The 26305-nt window shown below is 37.5% G+C and overlaps 1 protein-coding gene across 5 annotated transcripts in view; it reads left to right on the forward strand.

The window, feature by feature from the left end:
- Nucleotides 1-22269, forward strand: part of WRN (WRN RecQ like helicase) — a 146724-nt gene extending 124455 nt beyond the window's left edge. For all 5 annotated transcript variants that reach the window (XM_055295908.2, XM_063610892.1, XM_063610894.1 and 2 more), the window contains 2 exons: nucleotides 15525-15733; nucleotides 21509-22269. In XM_055295908.2, coding sequence (XP_055151883.2) covers nucleotides 15525-15733; nucleotides 21509-21616 — 317 coding nt within the window. In that variant the 3' untranslated portion in view covers nucleotides 21617-22269. The remainder of the gene's footprint in view (nucleotides 1-15524; nucleotides 15734-21508) is intronic.
- Nucleotides 22270-26305: the final 4036 nt, after the last annotated feature.

Genomic DNA, 26305 nt, shown 5'->3' on the forward strand with positions numbered 1-26305 from the left:
CAGTGGTGTGATCTTGGCTCACTGCAACCTCTATCTCCCGGGTTCAAGCGATTCTCTTGCCTCAGCTTCCTGAGTAGCTGGGACTACAGGCGTGTGCCACCATGTCCAGCTATTTTTTGTGTTTTTTGATAGAGACAGGGTTTTCCATGTTGGACAGGCAGGTCTCGAACTCCTGACCTCAGGTGATCCGACCACCTCAGCCTCCCAAAGTGCTGCGATTACAGGTGTGAGCCATGGCATGTGAGACACTGAGAAATTTTTATTTTCCTTTTCAGCTTAAGGTTACAACTTCCCCACCATCCAAAACAGTGCACTTTCATTTTTCTTCTAATTTCTACCTCATCACTTGCAAAAACCATATTTTTCTCCACATTCATTCCCAGTAGCTTCCTGACTCCTAGTTCTTCCCTAAACCCTTCTGAGTCCTTGTCATTGGTTTTGCTCGAGTAGCCTTTCTAATCAACACAGTCATTGGTATCAGTTACTGTGACATGGAAGGGACAGACCAAGTTCTGTGGGCCTCCATGTAGAAGGATTTCCTGTCACTTTGCTGCAGAACCTCAGCTGTGCTTGTGGAGAGCAAGCCCCTTTGCTTGCCCTGTAGAAATATTTTAAATTATTATCCTTTTTTTTTTTTTTTTAACACAAGTAAATAGGAGATACGTTAGAGGATTTTCTCTCCTAGATGTGTAAATACAAACTTGGGGTCTTATAACTCAATAAATCTGATAAATTTCTTTAGACTGTTAGGATAGAGCAGTGGCCATACCAATAGCCTCATCTCCAAAGCTGCAGTGAAGATACTTTTTACTACCTTAAAGTCTTTCCCACTTGTGAACAACTTGTGAACAATTCCCCCCAGGAATTTGGAAGATCACTCTCTGAAAGCACAGTCAATACTGTACTTAAATGGATCTGAGCAAAAATAAGTCACTTAGAAGACAGGATTATTTCTAGGCTTGAGCATGACTTGACTGAAGGTCTAAAGAACGAACAGCTCCTTCACTTCCATTGATCACGGTGGAAGCACAGGGAAAGGACAGACACAGAGGCAAGTTGGAGTAGTGCTCATCTAAGTTCCAGGGATGCGGGGGTGTGGCCAGGGGACTTCAAGTATAGTAAGTAAATAACCTATTTATAAGTTATGTCAATGTCATGTTTGAAATAGAAAACCAAATACTGCATGTTCTTACTTATAAGCAGGAGCTAAAGTTGGTGCATATGGATATAAAAATGAGAACAGGCCAGGCGTGGTGGCTTGAGTCTGTAATCCCAGCACTTTGGGAGACCTAGATGGAAGGATTGCTTGAGCTCAGGAGTTCAAGACCAGCCTGAGCAACATAGTGTGACCCCCATCTCTACAAAAAATAAGAAAATTAGCCAGACATGGTGGCGTATACCTATAGTCCCAGCTACTCGGGAGGCTGAGTCAGGAGGAGTACTTGAGCTCAGGAGTTTGGGGTTATAATGAGCTGTGATCATGCCACTGTGCTCCAGCCTGAGTGACAGAGTGAGAACCTGTCTCAAAAGGAGAAAAAAAAAAAGTCACAGTAGACACTGGGGATACTGAGGGGAGGGAAGCAACAATGGTTGAAAAGGTGGGAAGGGACAGTGGTTGAAAAACTACATGTTGGGTACTATGCCCACTATCTGGGTGATGGGATCAGTTGTACCTCAGACCTCAGCATCTCAGCAATATACTAATGTAACAAACCTGCCCATGTACTACCTGAGTCTAAAATAAAAGTTATAATTTAAAAAAATTATAATAAAATCAGAAAATAAAGATCTGAGATGGAAAATTAAAAGACCAAAGCCACCCATAAGCACAATAAATCCTCCCCCCCAAAAATTATATATATATAAAAAAAAGGTATTGCGCCAGGCATGGTGGCTCACGCCTGTAATCCTAGCACTTTGGGAGGCTGAGATAGGCAAATGACTTGAGGTCAGGAGTTCAAGACCAGCCTGGCCAACATGGTGAAACCCTGTCTCTACTAAAAATACAAAAATTAGCCAGCAGTGGTGACGCACGCCTGTAATCCCATTTACTCAGGAGGCTGAGGCAGGAGAATCGCTTGAACCAGGGAGGCGGAGGTTGCAGTGAGCCGAGATCATGCCACTGCACTTCAGCCTGGGTGACAGAGCGAGACTCCGTCTCAAAAAAAAAAAAAAAAAAAAAAAAAAAGACCTTATACCCTGACAAGTTTTAGTTTGTGCAGGAATGCTAGAATGACTCAAGATTGGAAAAATCTTTAAATGTTAATTACCACAATAAGGATAAAAGGAGAAAAATTACCTAATGTCATCTGAGCAAAAAGAAGAAGAAATGAAAGACATTAAAAATTGGGAAAAATTTATATTTGACAATATCTTAACAACGAATTCTGCTTCTATATCACTTCCTAGCTTTCTGATGGTAACTACCCATGCAGATCTGTATGTAAGGAATGGACGTAGTAGTCATGCTAATCTGAGTATTTATCTGTGTGATACTTATGAATTAACGATGTAAGTTAATAAGTTAGCATTTCATGAACCTGGTTAATACCGATTTGCTAAGGTTAAATTAGCCAAATCCTGAACTAAGCTGTAAAACATCCAAGGTAGGGTAGAGAGGCATCTTATGAGAAAGCTGGCCAACTCTTCTGGTCACCTTCTAATCTTCCTAACTTCAGAAATCAAGGCAGAGAGAGGAAAATAGTAATTACTTTGTAGGATTAGATTTATGGTTGTCGAAACCTCTGTTTCTCTAGTGCAGAATGAGATAGCGTTTTAGGAAAAGCCAGAGACTCAAGTGTCTTCTTCATGCTCGTAGTCTGGAATTTTTCTTCCTTTAGAAATGTATTGTCTCTCAGGGCTTAAAGCAATTTGCATCTTTTGATGAGACGTTGAGTAATAGGCAATATTCTCTGAAATAATTTGTGCAGGCCGGGCACAGTGGCTCACGCATAAAATCCCAGCACTTTGGGAGGCCGAGGCTGAGGTCAGGAGTTGGAGACGAGCCTGACCAACATGGTGAAACCCCGTCTCTACTAAAAACACCAAAATTAGCTGGGCTTGGTGGCACACACCTGTAATCTCAGCTACTTGGGAGGCCGAGGCAGGAGAATTGCTTGAACCCCCATGGGAGGTGGAGGTTGTAGTGAGCCGAGATGGCGTCATTGTACTACAGTCTGGACAACAGAGTGAGACTGTCTCAAAAAAAAAAAAAAAAAAAAAAAGGAATTTGTGCAATTCCCCCTGCCCCCCTTTTTTTTTCTATTGGCATTTTTGCGATCATTTAGCTGCCTTCTTTATATGCTGAAACTTACAGGTGGTGTTGGTCTAGTCAGTAAGAGCAAAGGCTTTGGCAATAGAGAGATCTGTATTTAGACCTTGGCTCTAGCATTTCATTGTTATGTGACCTCCATCAAGTGACCCAATTTCCCTAATCCTCAATTTCCTCATCTCTAAGACAGGGAGAGTTAATATTGCCTCTCTTATAGAATTGTGAGAAATATAGTTGTGTCGCTTGATGATGGGGATGAATTCTGAGAAATGCGTTGTTAGGCGATTTCATTTTGTGGGAACCTCACAGAGTGGACTTAAACAAACCTAGATGGTATGGCCTACTACACACCTAGGCTGTACGGTATAGCTCCTGTCTTCAAACCTGTACAGCATGTGACTTTACTGAACACTGTAGGCAATTATAACACAGTGGTGGAAGCGGAAGCGGGCGCGCGGCGAGGGGGTGGGCGCGCGGCGAGGGGGGTGGGCGCGCGGCGAGGGGGGTGGGCTCGCGGCAAAGGGGGTGGCCCCGCTTCGTGGCCCCGTGCGAGGGCGGAGCCCCACGGCCGGGAGCACCCAGGCTAGCCCTGAGCTAGGGCTCAAGACAGAAGGAATGAGTGAATGAATGACTTAATTTACCTCTTGTCCCTAGGGCAGGGAAACAGCGCATTCATTCACTCCTACTTCCCAAGTGTCGGGGCGTAAGGATGGGCCTCGGGAGTCCATGAATGCCCTGCAGTTGTGTGGAAAATGCTATCGGTGTCTGCATTTTTCTAGGGAGAGGAGCTATAGCTGTATATTCATTCCCAAAGGGTCTTGTGACCCCAAAAAAGGTTAAAAGCCAGGACAAACTTCTGCCACCCCGAATGATGACAGGAGACCTTCCGGGGTCTTTCTGGTAGCTTCTCCCGCAAGCCACTTCTAGACTGCAGCTAGACCAGTGGACCAAAAGCACTTTCCAGATTTCGCATCTTGGCTCAGTGTTCTGCATTTCTGTAATCAAGAATGGATGAGAACCAAGGTTTGGCTATTTCTGAGATTCTCTTTGGAGCATTACTCAAAATGTCCCGTGTTCCCGTGTGCCGTGGGTTTAAAGTCGGTCTGCATGAGTTAAATAAAGGACTTCCAAGCTTCAAAAAAAACAAAAAAAAAACAAAAAAAAACACAGTGGTAAGTGGTATTTGTATATATAAACATAGTGAAACATAGAAAAGGCCCAGTAGAAATACAGTGTAAAAGATTTTTTAAAAAGGCTGGGCGTGATGGCTCACGCCTGTAATCCCGGCACTTTGGGAGGCCGAGGCAGGCGGATCACTTGAGGTCAGGAATTCAAGACCAGCCTGGCCAACATGATGAAACCCCATCTCTACTAAAAATACAAAAATTAGCCGGGTGTGGTGGTGGGCGCCTGTAATCCCAGCTACTCAGGAGGCTGAAGCAGGAGAATCGCTTGAACCCAGGAGGTGGAGGTTGCAGTGGGTCAAGATTGTGCCACTGCACTTCAGCCTGGGAGACAGAGCAACACTCTGTCTCAAAAAAAAAAAAAAAAAAAAAAAAAAGATAATAAAGGGTACATCTGTATAGGGCACTTACCACAAATGGAGCTTGCACCCTGGGAGTTGCTCTGGGTGAGTCAGTGAGTGAGTGGTGATGTGAAGACCTAGGACTATGCACTGCTGTAGACTTTATAAACCCTGTGCACTTAGGCCACACTCACCCCTGTGATACAAGTCTACCTACCGTATAACGTACCTGCATATGTACCCTTGAAACTAAAATAAAAGTTAGAAGATTTATCTTCTTTTGCCAATAATAAATTAACCTTAGCTTACTGTAATGATTTTTCTTTATGAATTAAAATCTTTTTACTCTTTTGTAATAACACTTAGCTTAAAACACAAACATATTGTATAGCTATACAAATATATTTTCTTTATATCCTTCTTCTTTAAGCTTTTTTCTGGTTTTGATTTTGTTAAATTTGTTTTTACTGTTTACATTTTTTTGTTAAAAACCAAGACAAAAACCCACACATTAGTTTAGGCCTACATGGGCTCAGGATCATCAGTCTCACTATCTTCCACCTCCACATCTTGTCCCACCAGGTCTTCAGGGGCAGTCATATGCATGGGGCTGTCATCTCCTATGATAACAATGCCTTCTTCTGGACACCTCCAGAAAGGCCTGCCTGTTTTACAGTGAACTTCTAAAAAATAATAAAATGTATAGTATAGCAAACACATAAACATAGTAACATAGTCATTTATTATCATTTTCAAGTATTATGTACTGTACATAATTGTATATGCTAGACTTTTACACAGCTGGCAGCAAAGTGAGTTTGTTTACACCATTACCACCACAAACACATGGGTGATGCTTTGCACTGTGATGTTACCATGGCTGTGATGTCACTAGTTGATAGGAACTTTTCAGCTCTGTGATAATCTAATGGATACTTGTTCCTGTTGGCTGCCCATCGTTGACTGACACATCATTATGTGGTACATGACTGTAAATTAGATACTGTTCAGAAAGCTTTGTCACACTGGTAATAGCAAATGGTGGTGGCGAATATGATGATGATGATGATGATTGAAGACGTAGATAGTAAAATTTTATGGTGTCTTAAAAATACCCTCGAAATATGATTTTTTTATAGTCTGTCATTTTTAATAGGCACTTAAGAATGTATGAACTTATGTGTCTTGGAATTGCTCTTCTCGAGGACTATCTTTGTGGCGTTCTCTGTATTTTCTGAAATTGAATATTGGCCTGCCTTGCTAGATTGGGGAAGTTCTCCTGGATAATATATTGCAGAGTGTTTTCCAACTTGGTTCCATTCTCCCCGTCATTTTCAGGTACACCAATCAGACGTAGGTTTGGTCTTTTCACCTAGTCCCAAATTTCTTGGAGGCTTTGTTCGTTTCTTTTTATTCTTTTTTCTCTAAACTTCCCTTCTCGCTTCATTTCATTCATTTCATCTTCCATCAGCGATACACTTTCTTCCAGTTGATCGCATCGGCTACCGAGGCTTCTGCAATCTTCGCGTAGTTCTCGATACTTGGCTTTCAGCTCCGTCAGCTCCTTTAAGCCCTTCTCTCCATGGGTTACTCTAGTTATCCATTCGTCTAATTTTTTTTCATAGTTTTTAACTTCTTTGCTATTGTTTTGAATTTCCTCCCATAGCTCAGAGTAGTTTGATCGTCTGAAGCCTTATTCTCTCAACTTGTCAAAGTCATTCACCGTCCAGCTTTGTTCCGTTGCTGGTGAGGAACTGCGTTCCTTTGGAGGAGGAGAGGTGCTCTGCTTTTTAGAGTTTCCAGTTTTTCTGCTCTGTTTTTTCCCCATCTTTGTGGTTTTATCTACTTTTGGTTTTTGATGATGGTGATGTACAGATGGGTTTTTGGTGTGGATGTCCTTTCTGTTTGTTAGTTTTCCTTCTCCCAGACAGGACCCTCAGCTGCAGGTCTGTTGGAGTTTGCTAGAGGTCCACTCCAGACCCTGTTTGGCTGGGTGTCAGCAGCGGTGGCTGCAGAACAGCAGATTTTCGTGAGACCACAAATTCAGCTGTCTGATAGTTCCTCTGGAAGTTTTGTCTCAGAGGAGTACCCCGCCGAGTGAGGTGTCAGTCTGTCCCTGCTGGGGGGTGCCTCCCAGTTAGGCTGCTTGGGGGTCAGGGACCCACTTTAGGAGGCAGTCTGCCCGTTCTCAGATCTCCAGCTGCGTGCTGGGAGAACCGCTACTCTCTTCAAAGCTGTCAGTCAGACAGGGACATTGTCAGATTCACCAAAGTTGAAATGAAGGAAAAAATGTTCAGGGCAGCCAGAGAGAAAGGTCGGGTTACGCACAAAGGGAAGCCCATCAGACTAACAGCTGATCTCTCGGCAGAAACTCTACAAGCCAGAAGAGAGTGGGGGCCGATATTCAACATTCTTAAAGAAAAGAATTTTCAACCCAGAATTTCCTATCCAGCCAAACTAAGCTTCATAAGTGAAGGAAAAATAAAATACTTTACAGACAAGCAAACGCTGAATGATTTTGTCACTACCAGGCCTGCCCTAAAAGAGCTCCTGAAGGAAGCACTAAACGTGGAAAGGAACAACCGGTACCAGCCCCTGCAAAAACATGCCAAATTGTAAATACCATCGAGGCTAGGAAGAAACTGCATCAACTAATGAGCAAAATAACCAACTAACATCATAATGACAGGATCAGATTCACATATAACAATATTAACTTTAAATGTCAATGGGCTAAATGCTCCAATTAAAAGACACAGACTGGCAAACTGGATAAGGAGTCAAGACCCATCAGTGTGCTGTATTCAGGAAACCCATCTCACATGCAGAGACACACATAGACTCAAAATAAAGGGATGGAGGAAGATCTATCAAGCAAATGGTAAACAAAAAAAGGCAGGGGTTGCAATCCTAGTCTCTGATAAAATAGACTTTAAACCAACAAAGATCAAAAGAGACAAAGAAGGCCATTACATAATGGTAAAGGGATCAATTCAACAAGAAGAGCTAACCTAAATATATATGCACCCAACACAAGAGCACCCAGATTCATAAAGCAAGTCCTGAGTGACCTACAAAGGGACTTAAACTCCCACACAATAATAATGGGAGATTTTAACAACCCAATGTCAACATTAGACAGATCAATAAGACAGAAAGTTAACAAGGATATCCAGGAATTGAACTCAGCTCTGCACAAAGTGGACCTAATAGACATCTACAGAACTCTCCACCCCAAATCAACAGAATATACATTTTTTTCAGCACCACACCACACCTATTCAAAAACTGACCACATAGTTGGAAGTAAAGCACTCCTCAGCAAATGTAAAAGAACAGAAATTATAACAAACTGTCTCTCAGACCACAGTGCAATCAAACTAGAACTCAGGATTAAGAAACTCACTCAAAACCGCTCAACTACATGGAAACTGAACAACCTGCTCCTGAATGACTATTGGGTACATAATGAAATGAAGGCAGAAATAAAGATGTTCTTTGAAGCCAACGAGAACAAAGACACAACATACCAGAATCTCTGGGACACATTCAAAGCAATGTGTAGAGGGAAATTTATAGCACTAAATGCCCACAAGAGAAAGCAGGAAAGATCCAAAATTGACACCCTAACATCACAATTAAAAGAACTAGAAAAGCAAGAGCAAACACATTCAAAAGCTAGCAGAAGGCTAGAAATAACTAAAATCAGAGCAGAACTGAAGGAAATAGAGACATAAAAAACCCTTCAAAAAATTAATGAATCCAGGAGCTGGTTTTTTGAAAGATCAACAAAATTGATAGACCGCTAGCAAGACTAATAAGAGAGAAGAATCAAATAGATGCAATAAAAAATGAAAAAGGGGATATCACCACTGATCTCACAGAAATACAATCTACCATCAGAGAATACTACAAACACCTCTATGCAAATAAACTAGAAAATCTAGAAGAAATGGATAAATTCCTCGACAAATACACCCTCCCAAGACTAAACCAGGAAGAAGTTGAATCTCTGAATAGACCAATAACAGGCTCTGAAATTGTGGCAAGAATCAATAGCTTACCAACCAAAAAGAGTCCAGGACCTGATGGATCCACAGCCGAATTCTACCAGAGGTACAAGGAGGAACTGGTACCATTCCTTCTGAAACTATTCCAATTGATAGAAAAAGAGGGAATCCTCCCTAACACATTTTATGAGGCCAGCATTGTCCTGATACCAAAGCCTGGCAGAGACATAACCAAAAAAGAGAATTTCAGACCAATATCCTTGATGAACATTGATGCAAAAATCCTCAATAAAATACTGGCAAACTGAATCCAGCAGCACATCAAAAAGCTTATCCACCATGATCAAGTGGGCTTCATCCCTGGGATGCAAGGCTGGTTCAACATACGCAAATCAATAAATGTAATCCAGCATATAAACAAAACCAAAGACAAAAACCACATGATTATCTCAATAGATGCAGAAAAGGCCTTTGACAAAATTCAACAACGCTTCATGCTAAAAACTCTCAATAAATTAAGTATTGATGGGACGTATCTCAAAATAATAAGAGCTATCTATGACAAACCCACAGCCAATATCATACTGAATGGGCAAAAACTGGAAGCATTCCCTTTGAAAACTGGCACAAGACAGGGATGCCCTCTCACCACTCCCATTCAACAAAGTGCTGGAAGTTCTGGCCAGGGCAATCAGGCAGGAGAAGGAAATAAAGGGTATTCAATTAGGAAAAGAGGAAGTCAAATTGTCCCTGTTTGCAGATGACATGATTGTATATCTAGAAAACCCCATTGTCTCAGCCCAAAATCTCCTTAAGCTGATTAGCAACTTCAGCAAAGTCTCAGGATACAAAATCAATGTACAAAAATCACAAGCATTCTTGTACACCAATCACAGACAAACAGAGAGCCAAATCATGAGTGAACTCCCATTCACAATTGCTTCAAAGAGAATAAAATACCTAGGAATCCAACTTACAAGGGATGTGAAGGACCTCTTCAAGGAGAACTACAAACCACTGCTCAATGAAATAAAAGAGGATACAAACAAATGGAAGAACATTCCATGCTCTTGGGTAGGAAGAACCAATATCGTGAAAATGGCCATACTGCCCAAGGTAATTTATAGATTCAATGCAATCCCCATCAAGCTACCAATGATTTTCTTCACAGAATTGGAAAAAACTACTTTAAAGTTCATATGGAACCAAAAAAGAGTCCGCATGGCCAAGTCAATCCTAAGCCAAAAGAACAAAGCTGGAGGCATCACGCTACCTGACTTCAAACTATACTACGAGGCTACAGTAACCAAAACAGCATGGTACTGGTACCACAACAGAGACATAGATCAATGGAACAGAACAGAGCCCTCAGAAATGATGCCACATATCTACAACTATCTGATCTTTGACAAACCTGACAAAAACAAGAAATGGGGAAAGGATTCCCTATTTAATAAATGGTGCTGGAAAACTGGCTAGCCATATGTAGAAAGCTGAAACTGGATCCCTTTCTTACACCTTATACAAAAATTAATTCAAGATGGATTAAAGACTTAAATGTTAGACCTAAAACCATTAAAATCCTACAAGAAAACCTAGGCAATACCATTCAGGACATAGGCGTGGGCAAGGACTTCATGTCTAAAACACCAAAAGCAATGGCAACAAAAGCCAAAATTGACAAATGAGATCTAATTAAACTAAAGAGCTTCTGCACAGCAAAAGAAACTACCATCAGAGTGAACAGGCAACCTACAGAATGGGAGAAAATCTTTGCAACCTACTCATCTGACAAAGGGCTAATATCCAGAATCTACAATGAACTCAAACATATTTACAAGAAAAAAACAACCCCATCAAAAAGTGGGCGAAGGACATGAACAAACACTTCTTAAAAGAAGACATTTATGCAGCCAAAAAACATGAAAAAATGCTCATCATCACTGGCCATCAGAGAAATGCAAATCAAAACCACAGTGAGATACCATCTCACACCAGTTAGAATGGCCATCATTAAAAAGTCAGGAAACAACAGGTGCTGGAGAGGATGTGGAGAAATAGGAACACTTTTACACTGTTGGTGGGACTGTAAACTAGTTCAACCATTGTGGAAGTCAGTGTGGTGATTCCTCAGGGATCTAGAACTAAAATACCATTTGACCCAGCCATCCCATTACTGGGTATATACCCAAAGGACTATAAATCATGCTGCTATAAAGACACATGCACACATATGTTTATTGCGGCACTATTCACAATAGCAAAGACTTGGAACCAACCCAAATGTCCAACAATGATAGACTGGATTATGAAAATGTGGCACATATTCACCATGGAATGGTATGCAGCCATAAAAAATGATGAGTTCATGTCCTTTATAGGAACATGGATGAAACTGGAAACCATCATTCTCAGTAAACTATCGCAAGGACAAAAAACCAAACACCATATGTTCTCACTCATAGGTGGGAATTGAACAATGAGAACTCATGGACACAGGAAGGGGAACATCACACTCTGGGGAATGTTGTGGGGTGGGGGGAGGAGGGAGAGACATCATTAGGAGATATACCTAATGCTAAATGACGAGTTAATGGGTGCAGCAAAACAACATGGCACATGTATACGTATGTAACAAACCTGCACATTGTGCACATGTACCCTAAAACCTAAAGTATGATAATAATAAAAAAAAGAATGTATGAACTTAATAAGTATATAAGAATGTTCCCCAAAATGTATTTTATACAGACATACAATTTAAGAATTCAAACAGGTTGTAATGGGGTGTGTGTGTGTGTGTGTGCGCACGCACACGTGCGTGCACGCATGCATTCTCATTCACACCAAAGAATTCTTGGGCATATGTTCCCGAATGTCCTAAATGGACTTTCTAACATCACTTTATTATGGGCAAAGGGAAATGGTAAAGGAAAATTTCATATTATATTATTCAGCCATGTATTGACAGCATCTGTTTTATTTGCCTATGGTAAAGAATTGAAGTGCTGTTAATTTGCTTTCTAAATCATGTAGGCACAAAGTTATGGAACTTTAGATTTAGAAATGAAATTGGAAATCATTACACTTTCCCTTTCCATCCCCACCCTGTTTTGGAGATAAGGAATGTGAGGCCTAGAGAGTTATAAAACTGTTTTAATACCATGTCTAAGATTAATGACTAAGTTTTTCTTTTTATTCGTGTTAAAGTTGTGTTGCCAATTAACTTAAAAGAAAGAAATATGCAATTTCTAATCCTGAGATAAGATATGGGTATATAAACTCTAACTTGATGAGTGAAACAAACTAACTTATTTGTAATCCATTTCATATCTTTATTTATTGGGTGTTTTTACCCCTTACCTTTAAAGTAAGAAATATTAAAATCAAGCAGAATATAATAATGAAAAATTCTTAAGACATACTTATTAAAAACTTATCCTTCTGTTAATACACTGTATGTTGGTTGCATATATAATATGAAAAAGTATATTTTTTGTAGCCTACTTTTAAATCCAGAATAGAGGAGGTTAAGAAGGTTGTGATAACCATGAACTCTTTTTTTTTTTTTTTTTTTTTTTTTTGAGACAAAGTCTTACTCTGTTGCCCAGGCTGGTGTGCAGTGGTACAGTCATAGCTTACTGCAGCCTTGAACTCTTGGGCTCAAGCAAGCCTTCCACTTCAGCCTCCCAAGTAGCTGGGACCACACCTGGCTAATTTTTAAATATTTTTGTAGAGATGGGGTCTCACTAATTTGCCCAGGCTAGTCTTGAACCCCTAGCCTCAAGCAATCCTCCCACCTCAGCCTGCCTAAGTGCTGGGATTACAGGTGTGAGCCACTGAGCCCAGCCCTCTTTTATTTCTTTTGATAGTACACTCATAATCGTTAAACTATCATTTATGGATGTGAGATTGTGCTTTTGGATTCTTATTTTTTCTTTATAAAATACTTTTTGTTCTCTTACTGTAGAAAACATTGTTGGATTATAAATGATAATAACAAGGAATGAGGATATACATACTATAATAACGATTCAGATATGTTATTTTCATATTTTATTTAACTGTAGCCATGCCACAATAATTTAGAGTTTTAAAGAACAAGTTTGATTGAAATCTAAACTTTGTACAATCCTGAATTGAGAAGTTTCCTATATTTTATTATGACACAATCTTTACCTAAATATAAAGTAATTATGAATTGAGAAAACATAGCTATTAATTTCATACTCTGTTAAGTAGATTTTGTCTGGAAAACTGTTCATATTTAAAGGAGCTTTGTACCTTTGTATTCTTTTCGTTTTTCCTTGTTTATATAATTTTAAACTCTGTATGGATTTGGCATTCTAACTATGCTTAATAATAAATTAAGGCATTGAATGAGGTACCTAGATAGTATTTTGATTAATTTTATTCCCCAATTCTTAATGTGCGAGTAACTGGAAAATTAAGAGTGGCTTCCAAGGGATCTACTACAAAAGTAAGGGTAATATGATCTCTTTTAAAACACTGAAGGTGTGTAGCCAGTGTTGTTGTTAATTCTGCAGTAGATATTTTTAGCACTTATTTACGTGGGAAGTTAGAGCAGAGTAAGATGCACCTCTAAAGCTAAATGCCACTTATTTGCATATATATAAAATGCAGGATGAATTTACCATAGAAATATAAAGCGTACTTATAGAAATGTATTAGAAAAATATATGAATTTTTAACTTATATCTAGAAATTAACCTTATACATTTAACTTTAAATCATTAGTAGTGGTTTAACACCATAAGCGGGTGTTTATGCATCATCATTTTATGAACAAAAGACATTCTAATTTTAGAAATAAAGTGATTCAAAAGAGAATAAAATATCTTATTTTTTCTTTTAAAATTAATTTGTTTAGCCCATTACACGATAATAGCTCAAGCTTGTGTGATTTTTCCCTAAAAAATTGGTTTATAAATATTACATTTACAGTATGAAGAAATTAATCATACATAGTTTATTTATCTAATTTCTAAATACCCACGGAAGAAAATGAATTTAATGCAATATAGTTGTATATTACTTGGTTTCGAGTGTGGGAAAATTTATATGGTCTTTCTAAAACCACACTATCAGTAGAAATACAATGTGAGCTACATATGCAATTTTACATGTTCTAGTAGCCACATTTTAAAAAGTAAATGGATGCAATTTATTTTGAAAATATAACTTAGTCTACTATATTTAAAATTTTATCATTTCAACATGTAATCAATATGAAAATATTAATGAGGTATTTTACGTACTTTTTTCTGTAATAAGCCTTTGTAATCAGGTATGTACTTTATATATACAACAAATCTTCTGATGCTAAATTTTAACTGGAAATACTTGATCTGTGTTTAGCTTTTGTAAAATTTACTGTTGAACAAAGTGGACTAATGTGCCCAAGTTGTTCCAAACATATTTTAAAATTTGAAGACAAAAAGGAACTCAAAGTAAATTTGGATACACACATACAACAGAATACTCCTCAGCCATTAAAAAATGATGAAATAGTAAAATTGGGGGAATTTTGACGATATTAGGATGATATAATGACCAAGGGACAAATACAATTTTAGTTTGGTTGAGAGATATGATAGTCACGTTGCTGATTTTACTATGTATAGAGGTTATCTTTTCCTTTCTAAGATTTTGAAACTTTAGTTAACCCACTGACCTAGTTTCTATTAGCTGTGTAACTTTCTCTTCCTGTTTTGTTTTGTTTTGTTTTGTTTTTTTGCTTTTTAAACTGCAGTGTTTTGAGGAGTCTTGGAGTAGCAAGCTAACCTTTGGAAGAAAGGAAAATATAAACCTGAAAACTAGTAATTTAAAGAACGTCTTTTCAGGTTGTCATTTGAAAAATACTTGGTTCCTGATCACTAATTTGAATTGGGTGTCAAATGTTTGATATGTTTTGTAAATAGGTGAAGACGAGTGAGTAGGTTCTAAACTGCTTGGGTTTACCGCACTCTGGAGCATTGCAGAAGAACGTGGTGTTGGAAGGAAGTGCTGAAACATAGTTATTGGCTTGCCTATAGGAGGGTGCTACATAATTTTAGAAGGTGTCAAGAAATTGACACAGTCTGAATTAGTTCTGTTGAGCTGCAAAAAATGTAAAGTTTCTTGATTCTGAAAATAAGAAATATGTTCCCAGAAATCTCATCTAGTTAATGTGCTTTTAAAATCATTGATGTCTCTTGTTATTACAATAATAGCCATTGAAAGAATCTTTTTTATTAGAATCTTATTTATAAGTACGATTAGCTTCTACTTAAATAAATTGTTTTTATACTTGATGTTAGGCAAAAGGCCAACAAGTGATCAGAATAAATTATTTTAAGAGAAAACTAATTATAATTGATATTTGGAATTGGAAGCACAATTTCCTTTAGAACAATTCCACAAATGGTTGTTTTGATTCTCACGGCAGCCCACAAAAGACAATTTGAAACACAATTTATGCAGTGTCAATAGTACTGACCTGACTTTGGATCTTGGAGGCAGGGGCTTCAGGTGATACCCGAGTGGACTTTTTACTCTATTTCCATTCCGTAAGGCTGTAGGCATTTGAAAGAGGAAACTTTTCTTTGGCAACCTTCCTCCTTCCTTTCTACAGAATATTTCACTATTTCTAGCTCATAGGTTTTCTAAAATATTCTCTGTAATTTATTTTGAAATGGAGTTTTTTTATCTTTTACAGATATGAGTAAAATTAACCTAATCAGAATGTTAGTTCCTGAAAACATTGACACGTACCTTATCCACATGGCGATTGAGATCCTTAAACATGGTCCTGACAGCGGACTTCAACCTTCATGTGATGTCAACAAAAGGAGATGTTTTCCCAGTTCTGAAGAGATCTGTTCAAGTTCTAAGAGAAGCAAGGAAGAAGTAGGCATCAATACCGAGGTATTAATTATATATAGAATTTTCATATAGTGTCAGTTTGTTCAATTTGCATATCCTAGTACTAGAATGCTATATTTTTTGAACTGTTATGAATTTTGATATGATTACTTTCTCTATGTGCTACATTTCCTTTGCTTTTCATAAATATGATCTGAGAAAAGTAATTTAAAAAAAGGACAGTAAAAGGGAGGTTTAGTCCATCTGTTTAGCTTATTGTGTAGAATGTCAGCTTAAATTTTACCTGTACCTCATATTGACCATATAGCCTGGCAAATCTTTCTTTCGGAGGTATAGTTAATAGATTTAAGCATATGGCAGTTTATGTAGTTAATGAAAGTGAAAACAAATTGTATTATAAATACCTCCCAAACTGGTTTATTATCATTCTGTCATTCTTCCTGCTCTATTACTATGATATTGAATATCTGAGGTACAAGGATTATTGTTGCTTGTTGCTCTGCGCATTTCCTAGTGCTTTTGCATGATGAGAGAAAGATTGCAAATTTAGTATTATGTTAGATGGTATGTTTTATTAAAATCAAGTGCTTCAAAAATAATTGCTCTGTGTATGGCATGAGATAAATAGCAATCAGATAATATTATTTAATAATATGACTATTAAATGATGGCATAAATTTGAAAATTTGACCTTTGGCATCTTCCAGGTCTAAAATTACATGACTCCATTATAAATATTTTTGAAATGATTAACTAAAAAATTGTTTCAATTCTTAGTTGGTAAATTCAGTGTGGTAGTAGGTGGTGGTGATTATTTGTATTAGAGAATTAGAAATTACACTTTAATTCTAAGGTAATCTTTATAGGATGTCCAGCAATTAAACTCCTACGTTTTTGAATTGCTTAAAAATAAGGGAACTGATCTTTTTAAATTCTGTACTTGAGTTAGGTCTGTATATATAGTCGTGTCCTAGATAATCTAATGGAACTTAATTAGTTGGAAATCTTTATATTGTTTATAACTGAACTAGCTATAAGAGGAACATTAAAGAAAACATATTTTGGGTGGAGGTAATGAAATTTAGCTTCTAATGCTCAGCCTTTTATTTCTGTAATCTATACCAGATACCTAAGACCCTCTTATTTTTTCCCAGCTTCAACCTGTTAGTACAGGAAAAGGTGTAACTTACTATTTTTCCTCAATATTGAAGCACATTTGTAGTGAAATATTATTTTAACTATATATTGCCATTTTTGCTTTTTCCCTATTTCAGTAACATTACATGTCAACAAGAGAATGGGGGGTATTTTGGGAGGGGTTGGGTGGGAAGAAATTTTACTAAGCTTACTAGATTCTAAAAGGTATACCTTATTTGGCCCCTTTTCCCCATTTAGGGGAACAAGGGTGTTGGGGGTTGGGAAGTAGATAAGAGGTGAGTGAGTCATCCAAAGCATCTGTCCTCATCAGCCTCCCTGTATGAAAAGCTGATTTCTGTGGAGTGTTGGAGGCCTACTTTCAGAATCTGTCATATGCTAACATTCATCTTCTCTACTGACCTGATTTATATCCCTTAGTCTGTTTCATTTTATAATTATGAGGCTTCTGACAAAGGATAAAGTCATTAGAACAAATTCTTTTTATTAGTTGATGTATTGTTATGTTTATATCTCTTATGTTTGCTATTAAGATAGAAGCTCAATCATGTCTTTGTTTAACAGAAAGGTGATGTCTTGGCATTGATAATTCTGATTCAATATCCATAGGTACATGGTGGATTCTTTAAATATTTAGTATTCTTTTATTTCTGGAAAGTTTTCTTAAATGATAGTTTTTTACAATTTCATTTCTATAAAGTTTTCTTAAATCATACTATTTAGCATTTTGTTCCATTACTTCATATTTCTTCTTCAGGAACTCCTGCTATGCGTGTATGTTGGATCTTCTTTACCTAGCTTCAATATTTGTCACCTTTCATGCATTCTTTTTATCTCATTTCTCTTTACATTTTTTCTTCCTTTTCACCTTCTAGTTCTCTTTTAACATAATCAGGTGTATTTATTTCTGTATTCCACATAGCTTAGTATTCACTTATTTTTTAATTATTTTAAAAACATTTTTAGATTTAAAAATTCTTTTTTTATTTATATATACATATATTATTTTATTTTTACCAAAGGAGCAACACTATTAACTGAAGACTTCTATAATTTTTTTCTCTTATTTCTGATTCTTTCCTCAGTTTTCCCCCAGTTTTGAATTTTTCTAATTTTGATTTGTGATGTCCTTTTGTGTTTTAGATAATTTTCCTAATGTTTTCCAGCTCATTTTGAAAGGCTACAGTTTTATTCTGTATCTAGTCAAGTCTTTCTGGTGTCAAAGATTTGACCTTGATACTTTTCTTTTGCTCATTTTCGTATGAGATTAGTTTTCCTATACTTTCAAAAGAAGGCATGGTTCAAGATGGCTTTCCCAATTTCACATCTGTCTCTAATGTTTTTGTGTAACGTCTAAAATATGGAAACTTGGTTTATGAGATCTACTCTGCCGTTTTTATCTGGGCTTTCTCTTCCTTTTGTCTCTGTTGTACCTGTCCTGCTTGGTTTTAATTTAACCCCAGTGGTTTCTCCTGAATGTGGAGCCTTCTAGAAGGCAGCCTCAGCTAGTCCCAGGGTTCAGAGTAGCCAGCTGCTCTCTTCACCTAAGAGACCACTGTGAATTCCTTGTACTCACTTGCTATTGGCTTGGACAAAAGCCCTCCCATTTTCAGATGCTATTATCAGATTAATCTCTCATTAATCTGTCTTTCCAGTGTATGCCTGTGGGCTATCTTGGGGTTCTCTTGTTACCAGACATCTCCCTGCTTGCTTCTGCTTTCTCCCATACAGATGTCAGTACTGTGCAGGTCTTAATTGCTGTTGGTGGTTTGCCCCTACATTCTTACAGTTTTAGTTTCCCAAGGATACCTTTAAACTTGGTTTTATTGTAAATGTTGACAGTGGATTTTGGGTTTTACTATCTAGTTCTGTCTTAATTCTGGAATTCAGAAAGATTAAAAGCTCTGTTGCTGCTGCTGCTGCCACCGTCTTCCCAGTACCCTCTCCTCCTATGTCTTTTTTTCTTCTTATTTTTCTTGACTGTATGAGAGAGAATGTATGACATTTCCTGCTTGACCACTGTTTGATTATAAATTAAAATACACAATATTTTATACAAATTGTTTTGTAGAAGATTTATTTACAGATGCTCTTTCACAGGTAAAATTGATTTATGAAAATAGTTTTCATGACAAATGCATCAGGCTTGGTAACTAAATATATGGATTGATCTTGTTTATAAATGAAATTAAATGTGAACGTAACTTATGTATTTCTGTATTTGCTTACATCTGTATGTACACATATAATCAGCAAATGAGTTGACATTTCCTATTTGTAACTTAATGGTAATAGCTTGGTAACAGAGTTGGGAGTATTAAAAAGATGTAAAGAGCCCCTTAAAATTTTGTTGCTGGGAATTCTAGTCTTCTACTGATGAAGGAAATAGACACTGGAAGGCATTGCTTCTATTAGGTAACTTAGATCTCATACTGACGACTTCTTCAAATACTTATTGTTGACACTCAAAAGACACACTTAGTGTAAGTAAGCATTTCCCCCCTTTTCTCAGTGAAATAAGATCATTATTATAATTCCATTATAAATGCTGATGATCATATTTATAGAAATATAGAAGACTTGAAATGATATTAGCTACCAATTAATGTGTTTGAAGAAGAAATCAGAATGTGTTTTGCTATTTTACATTTATTCTTATTTAACTCCAAATAATTCAGTGATGTTATATACTATTATTTCCATTTCTCTGTGAAGACGTTGAAGCTTCAGTAACATGCATAATAAGGTCAGACATTTAGCAAGTGGCTCAGTTAAAATTCAAACCTGGTTCTGCCTGGTTTCAAAGTCTGTGCTACTCCATGGTATTAGGCTACAACATGACTTAGGGTTTCTTCCTCTGCTCTGTTGCTGTACAGATGTCCTCCTCTTTTGGCAGAGTGGGAGAAAATTTTTGCAATCTATCCATCTGATAAAGGTCCAATATCCAGAATCTACCAGGAACCTAAACAAATCTACAAGGAACCTAAGCAAATTTACAAGAAAAAAAAACATTAAAAAGTGGGCAAAGGACTTGATCAGACACATCTCAAAAGAAGACATTTATGTAGCCAACAAACATGAAAAAAAGCTCAACATCACTGATCATTAGAAAAATGCAAAATGCCTTTTCTGTATGCCACCTTATATCCCCAATATTTATTATTTCTAAGTCACAGTATCTTACAGTGTATATAAGTCTCATCCATTCTTTTGATTTTCTCTTCCCTGCTTGCAATTGGGTACCTAGGAACAAAGTTGCAATCTGAGCCAGTTTTTTCTTTAGCCTTTGCTGATGTGTAAAAAGCCATTTTTTCTACCCTGGATTTCTTTACTTAAGCTGGAACAGCTAAGTTTTTACCTTTCTTAAATATAAAGTTTCGGAGTCTTCTGCCAAGGATCTTTTGCTGTTTTCCTACTGTTAAATATTTCAAAGCCTTTTTTAAACATATGAAGTATAATCAAACATAGCAAGCAGCTGATGAACAATATCTAGATAAGTCTTCATTCTTGAAATGGAATAAATGGTATTTTTGTATTTTAGGCTAACAGGCATCTTGTACCTTAGATAAGGCCAACCTTCTCATAAAATTGCTCAATTACTTTTATTAATAATAACCAAATTAACTCTGGATTCCAGAGTGTACTCATGATGGAATGGTTTCTCTGTCATGTTATCCTGAGGATCTAGTACTCTGAGGTAACACAAATGTATGCCACTTTAGGCTTATGAAACACTCAGCTACTTAAAATTATTTAATTTTTTTCATGTGCAGATGGTATTGTACCCAAACACTACCTTTGTGTGTGTGTGTGTTTTGTTTTGTTTTGTTTTGTTTTGTTTTGTTTTGTTTTGTTTTGAGACAGGGTCTTACTCTGCCCAGGCTGGAGTGCAGTGGCGTGATTATAGCTTACTACAGCCTTGACCTCCTGGGCTCCAGTGGTCCTCCCAAAGTGTTGGGATTGCAGGCATGAGCCACTTCACCCAGCCTTAAATTATTTTTTTTCAATGATGTTTAACCTGAGGGTTAGAGGCTCTTTGGCACGTGAGCTGCTGAAATGTGTGCAGAAGTGTTGTGCTCATGTATGTTTCTCTTTTTTTCTGGGAAGTGGATCTGTAGTGATTCTCAGATGAGTCTATGAGACAAGAAACTTTTATTTTTTTCATTTATTTAGCAAATGTTTGTTAAGTATACTATGCCTTGGCCACTCTACAGGGTGCTGATTGGACCAGTCTGTCTACCTACCATTGTAGATGTTAGAAGCTATATTCTTTTCACATGCCTAATATAACTCTTTGTGTATGTATGCATGCCCAGGCATGTTCCTTCCTCAGAACATTAAATTCACCATTTTGGTCCACTCAAGGCAAGTACACCGTGGGACACAGATCTGAAATAATGTCCAGATTTTTACTTACTGAATGAGGTGTCTTGAGTGTATAAGACTACATGATGAGATGGCAAATAATTGCCTGAAGAAATGATATAGTGATTTTGTGTGTCTTATATTTATTTACTTTTTGATCCAGAAATAAATTATATAGATACCACTGTTTTGTTTGGATGGGGGAGAAAGGATGGGAACCTATGTTACTTTTTTGCAACTAATACCCCTTCTCAGTAGTACAAATATTTGATTTCTTTTTCTTTCTATTTCCTATAGACTTCATCTGCAGAGAGAGAGAGACGATTACCTGTGTGGTTTGCCAAAGGAAGTGATACCAGCAAGAAATTAATGGACAAAACGAAAAGGGGAGGTCTTTTTAGTTAAGCCGGCAATTACCGGAACAATTATGTTTCTTGCTGTATTATAAGAGAAGAGCTATATTTTATTTCTGAAGAGTAAGGAATAGTATTTTGGCTTAAAAATTATTCTAATTACAAAGTTCACTGTTTATTGAAGAACTGGCATGTTAAATAAGCCTTCTGCAATTCATGTAAAGTTTCTGGGTCTTCTGGGAGCCTACGTGAGTACATCACCTAACAGAATATTAAATTAGACTTCCTGTCAGATTGCGTTAAGAAACTGTTACTGCCCTATTTTCTAATCTCTTTATTAAAACAGTGTATTTGGAAAATGTTATGTGCTCTGATTTGATATAGATAACAGATTAGTAGTTACATGGTAATTATGTGATCTATAATATTCATATATTATCAAAATTCTGTTTTGTAAATGTAAGAAAGCATAGTTATTTTACAAATTGTCTTTTCTGTCTTTTGAAGAACCTCTTAAATACATTGTTAAATGGTATTAGTTGACCAGGCCAGTGAAAATGAAACCACATTTTGGGTGCCATTAAATAGGGAAAAAACATGTAAAAAATGTAAAATGGATACCAATTGCACTAGGCAACTGTACTTGTATTTTATATACAATTTCTATTATTTTTCAAATAATAAAACAATGTTTTTCATACTGAATATTATATATGTATTTTTTAGCTTTAATTTACTTAATTACTTTAATCTCTCTTATGTAGCACATGTGACTTAATTTAAAACCTATACTGTGACACAGAGTTGGGTAAATAATGATTATTTAACTTTAAGCAGTTCACTATACATTTCAAAGCCTTTGACTGGCTTTTTTGTAAATAAAAATAACTTGTTAAGAAAAATATATGTGTCATAGAAGAACTAGAAAATTCAGGGAAGTGAGAAAAATGAAAATAAAAATCATTCATAATTTTACTAGTAGCTAATCACAGTCAACCCCTTTTGTGTATCCCACCAGACTTTTTTATATTCATTTGTTTTTAGGTAAAATATAAAAGTCTCGTATATTCCCATTTTTCTGCATTGCTTTACCAGAAGGTAGTGGCGCCTATTAAATATGATATGCCAACAACGATAGACTGGATTAAGAAAATGTGGCACATATACACCATGGAATACTATGCAGCCATAAAAAATGATGAGTTCATGTCCTTTTTAGGGACATGGATGAAACTGGAAATCATCATTCTCAGTAAACTATCGCAAGGACAAAAAACCAAACACCGCATGTTCTCACTCATAGGTGGGAATTGAACAATGAGAACACATGGACACAGGAAGGGGAACATCACACTCCGGGGACTGTTGTGGGGTGGGGGGAGGGATAGCATTAGGAGATATACCTAATGCTAAATGACGAGTTAATGGGTGCAGCACACCAACATGGCACATGTATACATATGTAACAAACCTACACATTGTGCACATATACCCTAAAACTTAAAGTATAATAATTAAAAAAATATATGTGATATGTAGTTCTCCAGCCATGGCTTCTGCATTTGCATGCTTTTGTGTGTGCATCTGCAATACCCTGTGAATATCCTGTGTGGTGGAGTGGCAGGTATGCACAGACACGTCTGCTGCATGCCTAGGTACGAGGCTGTCTCCAGGAGAAGCACTTGTTTGATTATTTGAGTTGCCAATTGAATTTGCTGCTTTTTTTCATGGAATGCCATTTTCACTGAAAAGAATGACTAACGAAAAACGATGATTGATTATTAGATTTGGATGTTTGGCAGACATTTTCTCAAAATTGAACTAAGCTGGCCTCTTCACGGAAAACAACTGGTATTTGTTGTGCCAATGATAAAATTGGAGACTTCTAGCAAAATGTATAATTTTGGAAAAGTTGTGTTCCTCCATTGGAAGCTTGACAGCTTTCCTTAACATAAAGACTTCTCTTTCTCTTCGTTTTCACTACTACTGCTACTACTAATTCTTCTTCTGATTCTTCTTCTTCTTCCTTTTCCTTCCTCCTCCTCCTCCTCCTCCTCCTTCTTCTTCTTCTCCTCTCTCTCTCTTTCTCTCTTTCTTTCAAGCAGTCCTCCCGCCTGAGTCTCCCAAAATAGTGGGATTACAGGTATGAGCCACCATGCACAGCCTTACATAAAGCCTTTTCTAATGAGATGGATAGTAACTAACAAATGTGAGTTTTTGATATTATATAAAGATTTTTTCTGTGTTTAGATGATCCATATAACTCAGTGAATCAGTATGTTCTGAATGACTAATATGTGATGTTAAGAAATCATGACTGAGCCCGGGCGTGGTGGCTCACGCCTGTAATCCCAGCACTTTGGGAGGCTGAGGCAGGTGGATCACCTGAGGTCAGGAGTTCAAGACCAGCCCGGCCAACATGGTGAAACCCTGTCTCTACTAAAAATCCAAAAATTAGCTAGCTAGGTGTGTTGGTGCGCACCTACAATCCCAACTACTTGGGAGGCTGAGGCAGGAGAATCGCTTGAACCCAGGAGGTGAGGATTGCAGTGAGCTGAGATCGCACCACTGCACCCCAGCCTGGCGACAGAGCAAGACTCCGTCTCAAAAATAAAAAAAGAAATCTTGACTGGGTAAAAGATCTGTTCAGAGTACAAGATGGACCAATGGATTTGAATATAATATAACAGAGTATGAAAAAGTTTATTGGTATAGTTTCAGATTACACACTGCAACTAATCTTTAAGAAACTATCACTTGTCCAGTTTTTGGTAAAATTTCAGAGAAGAATGTCCACCATTATCTGAACAGGCTATTAAAATACTCTTTTCCAACTACATGCCAGTGTAAAGTCAGATGTTTTTCATATACTTCAGCCAAAACAGCATATCAAAATGGATTGAATGTAGAAGCAGATCTGAGAATACAGCCACCTCTGTTAAGCCAGACAATGAGATTTGCAAAATGTAAAACAATGCTGCTGTTCTCAGTTTTTAAAAAGATGTTTTTTAAAAGTACTTATGTTAATGTGAACTTGGTTTACTACTGCTATTTTTAAATAAAACAAGAAACATTTTTAAATGTTTTAATTTCTAAAGTGGTAGTGATAGATATAACCTACATTAACAAAAGCTCTTTGGGGTCCTCAGTGATTTTTAAGAGTATAGAAGGGTTCTTAGACCTAAGAGACTGAGAAATGCTGATATAATGTTTTATTATAAAGGTGTACCATGAATTATATACCTTACTTCATATTGTTGGACATTAAAGTTGCTTTCAGTTTTTTTGTTTTAAACAGCACTGCTTTGACCTTTTTAAAAAAATGAGTCAGGGTCTTGCTGTGTTGCCCAGGTTGGAGCGCAGTGGTTATTCACAGGCATGATCACAGCATGCTATAGCCTTGAATTCCTGGGCTCATGTGATACTTCTGCCTCAGCCTCCTGAGTAGCTGGGAGTATAGGCGTGCACCACTATGCCCAGCTGCTTTGAACATTCTTGAAATGAAATATGGTATAGTCTCATACCATATCATAGCCAGCGGGGGAGAGAGAGAATTTTGTTATTGTTATGTTATCTGTAGTGGACTTTACGCCTTCCCAGCATAAATTCTCTCTTTCCCCATTTCTTGTGGCTCTTGATTTTTGTTGGGGTTCATTCCAAGGAGAATAATTTCCATCTGGATATTGGATTGGCACCTGTGACCTCTTCTGAGCTAGTCCCTAGTAACAGCGTTTGGATCTTGGGTAGGTGTGTGGCTAGCTGAGCTGCTGGTTCATGCCTTTCCTGAAATGAGCCCTACCTCTGAATATTTGAGAAACATGGGACATTAACTTCCCTTTACTCACGTTAAACCCCTTTGAATGAGGAGTTGTTTTTCACTTCCAGTTGTGTTCAGTTGTCACAGAAGCACGGTGATGTGATTGGTGGAAGGACCCGTCAACAGACCCAGAAGATGTAAAGTGTTTTTAAGCTCAAAGGATATGGAATCTCAGAGGTAGTTACACCGAGTAGAGAATGAAGCAGCTCCTGGATGGAGGCAGAGGCTTCCTGGATCTTCAAGTTCTGTATGGGTTGTTGTATTAGGTTGGTGCAAAAGTGAGGCAGGAGAATAGGGTCTGGAGGCAGGGAAACTAAGGCCGATTCACACTGACTTCCTAGAACTAAATCAAAAGGAAAACCCCAATTTTCCAGACCTAAATAACAAAAGTACCAGATGGCTCCTCCCTTTCAACCGCCCCTCCCCCACAACTTTCTGTGTGGCACATGGAAAATTGAAAGTATCTCTGGTTGCTTTCTGCGTAGGGATGTAACTTTGTAACTAATCGGACGGATAGCAGGCCAAGTCTTGTCTGTATAGAAATGTAACTGTAACTTCACTTTAGCCTCTGATTGGTTGCTTTCCACAACCAATCAGATGCTTGCATAGGGTGTAACCGTTGTGACTTCACAAAGTGGTGGAAGTGTGGAAGGGCTATTTAAATTTTTATTCAGCCTCTGATTGGTTGTTTCACTTAAGCCTCTGACTGGTTCTTGAGTCCTGGAGCCAGTGGAGGGTACTTTATTTTCAGTAAATGCATGCTTTTGTTGCTTCATTCTTTCCTTGCTTTGTGCATTTTGTTCAATTCTTCGTTCAAGACACCAAGAGCCTGGACACCCTCCACTGGTAACAAAAGTCATTGGTGTTTTTGCCATTAGAAGTAATGGCACAGAACAAGTACATGAGAGCGATTTCTTATGGAAA

The sequence above is a fragment of the Symphalangus syndactylus genome, chromosome 10, assembly GCF_028878055.3.
Source record: "Symphalangus syndactylus isolate Jambi chromosome 10, NHGRI_mSymSyn1-v2.1_pri, whole genome shotgun sequence".
In the NCBI taxonomy this organism is placed as follows: Eukaryota; Metazoa; Chordata; class Mammalia; order Primates; family Hylobatidae; genus Symphalangus; species Symphalangus syndactylus.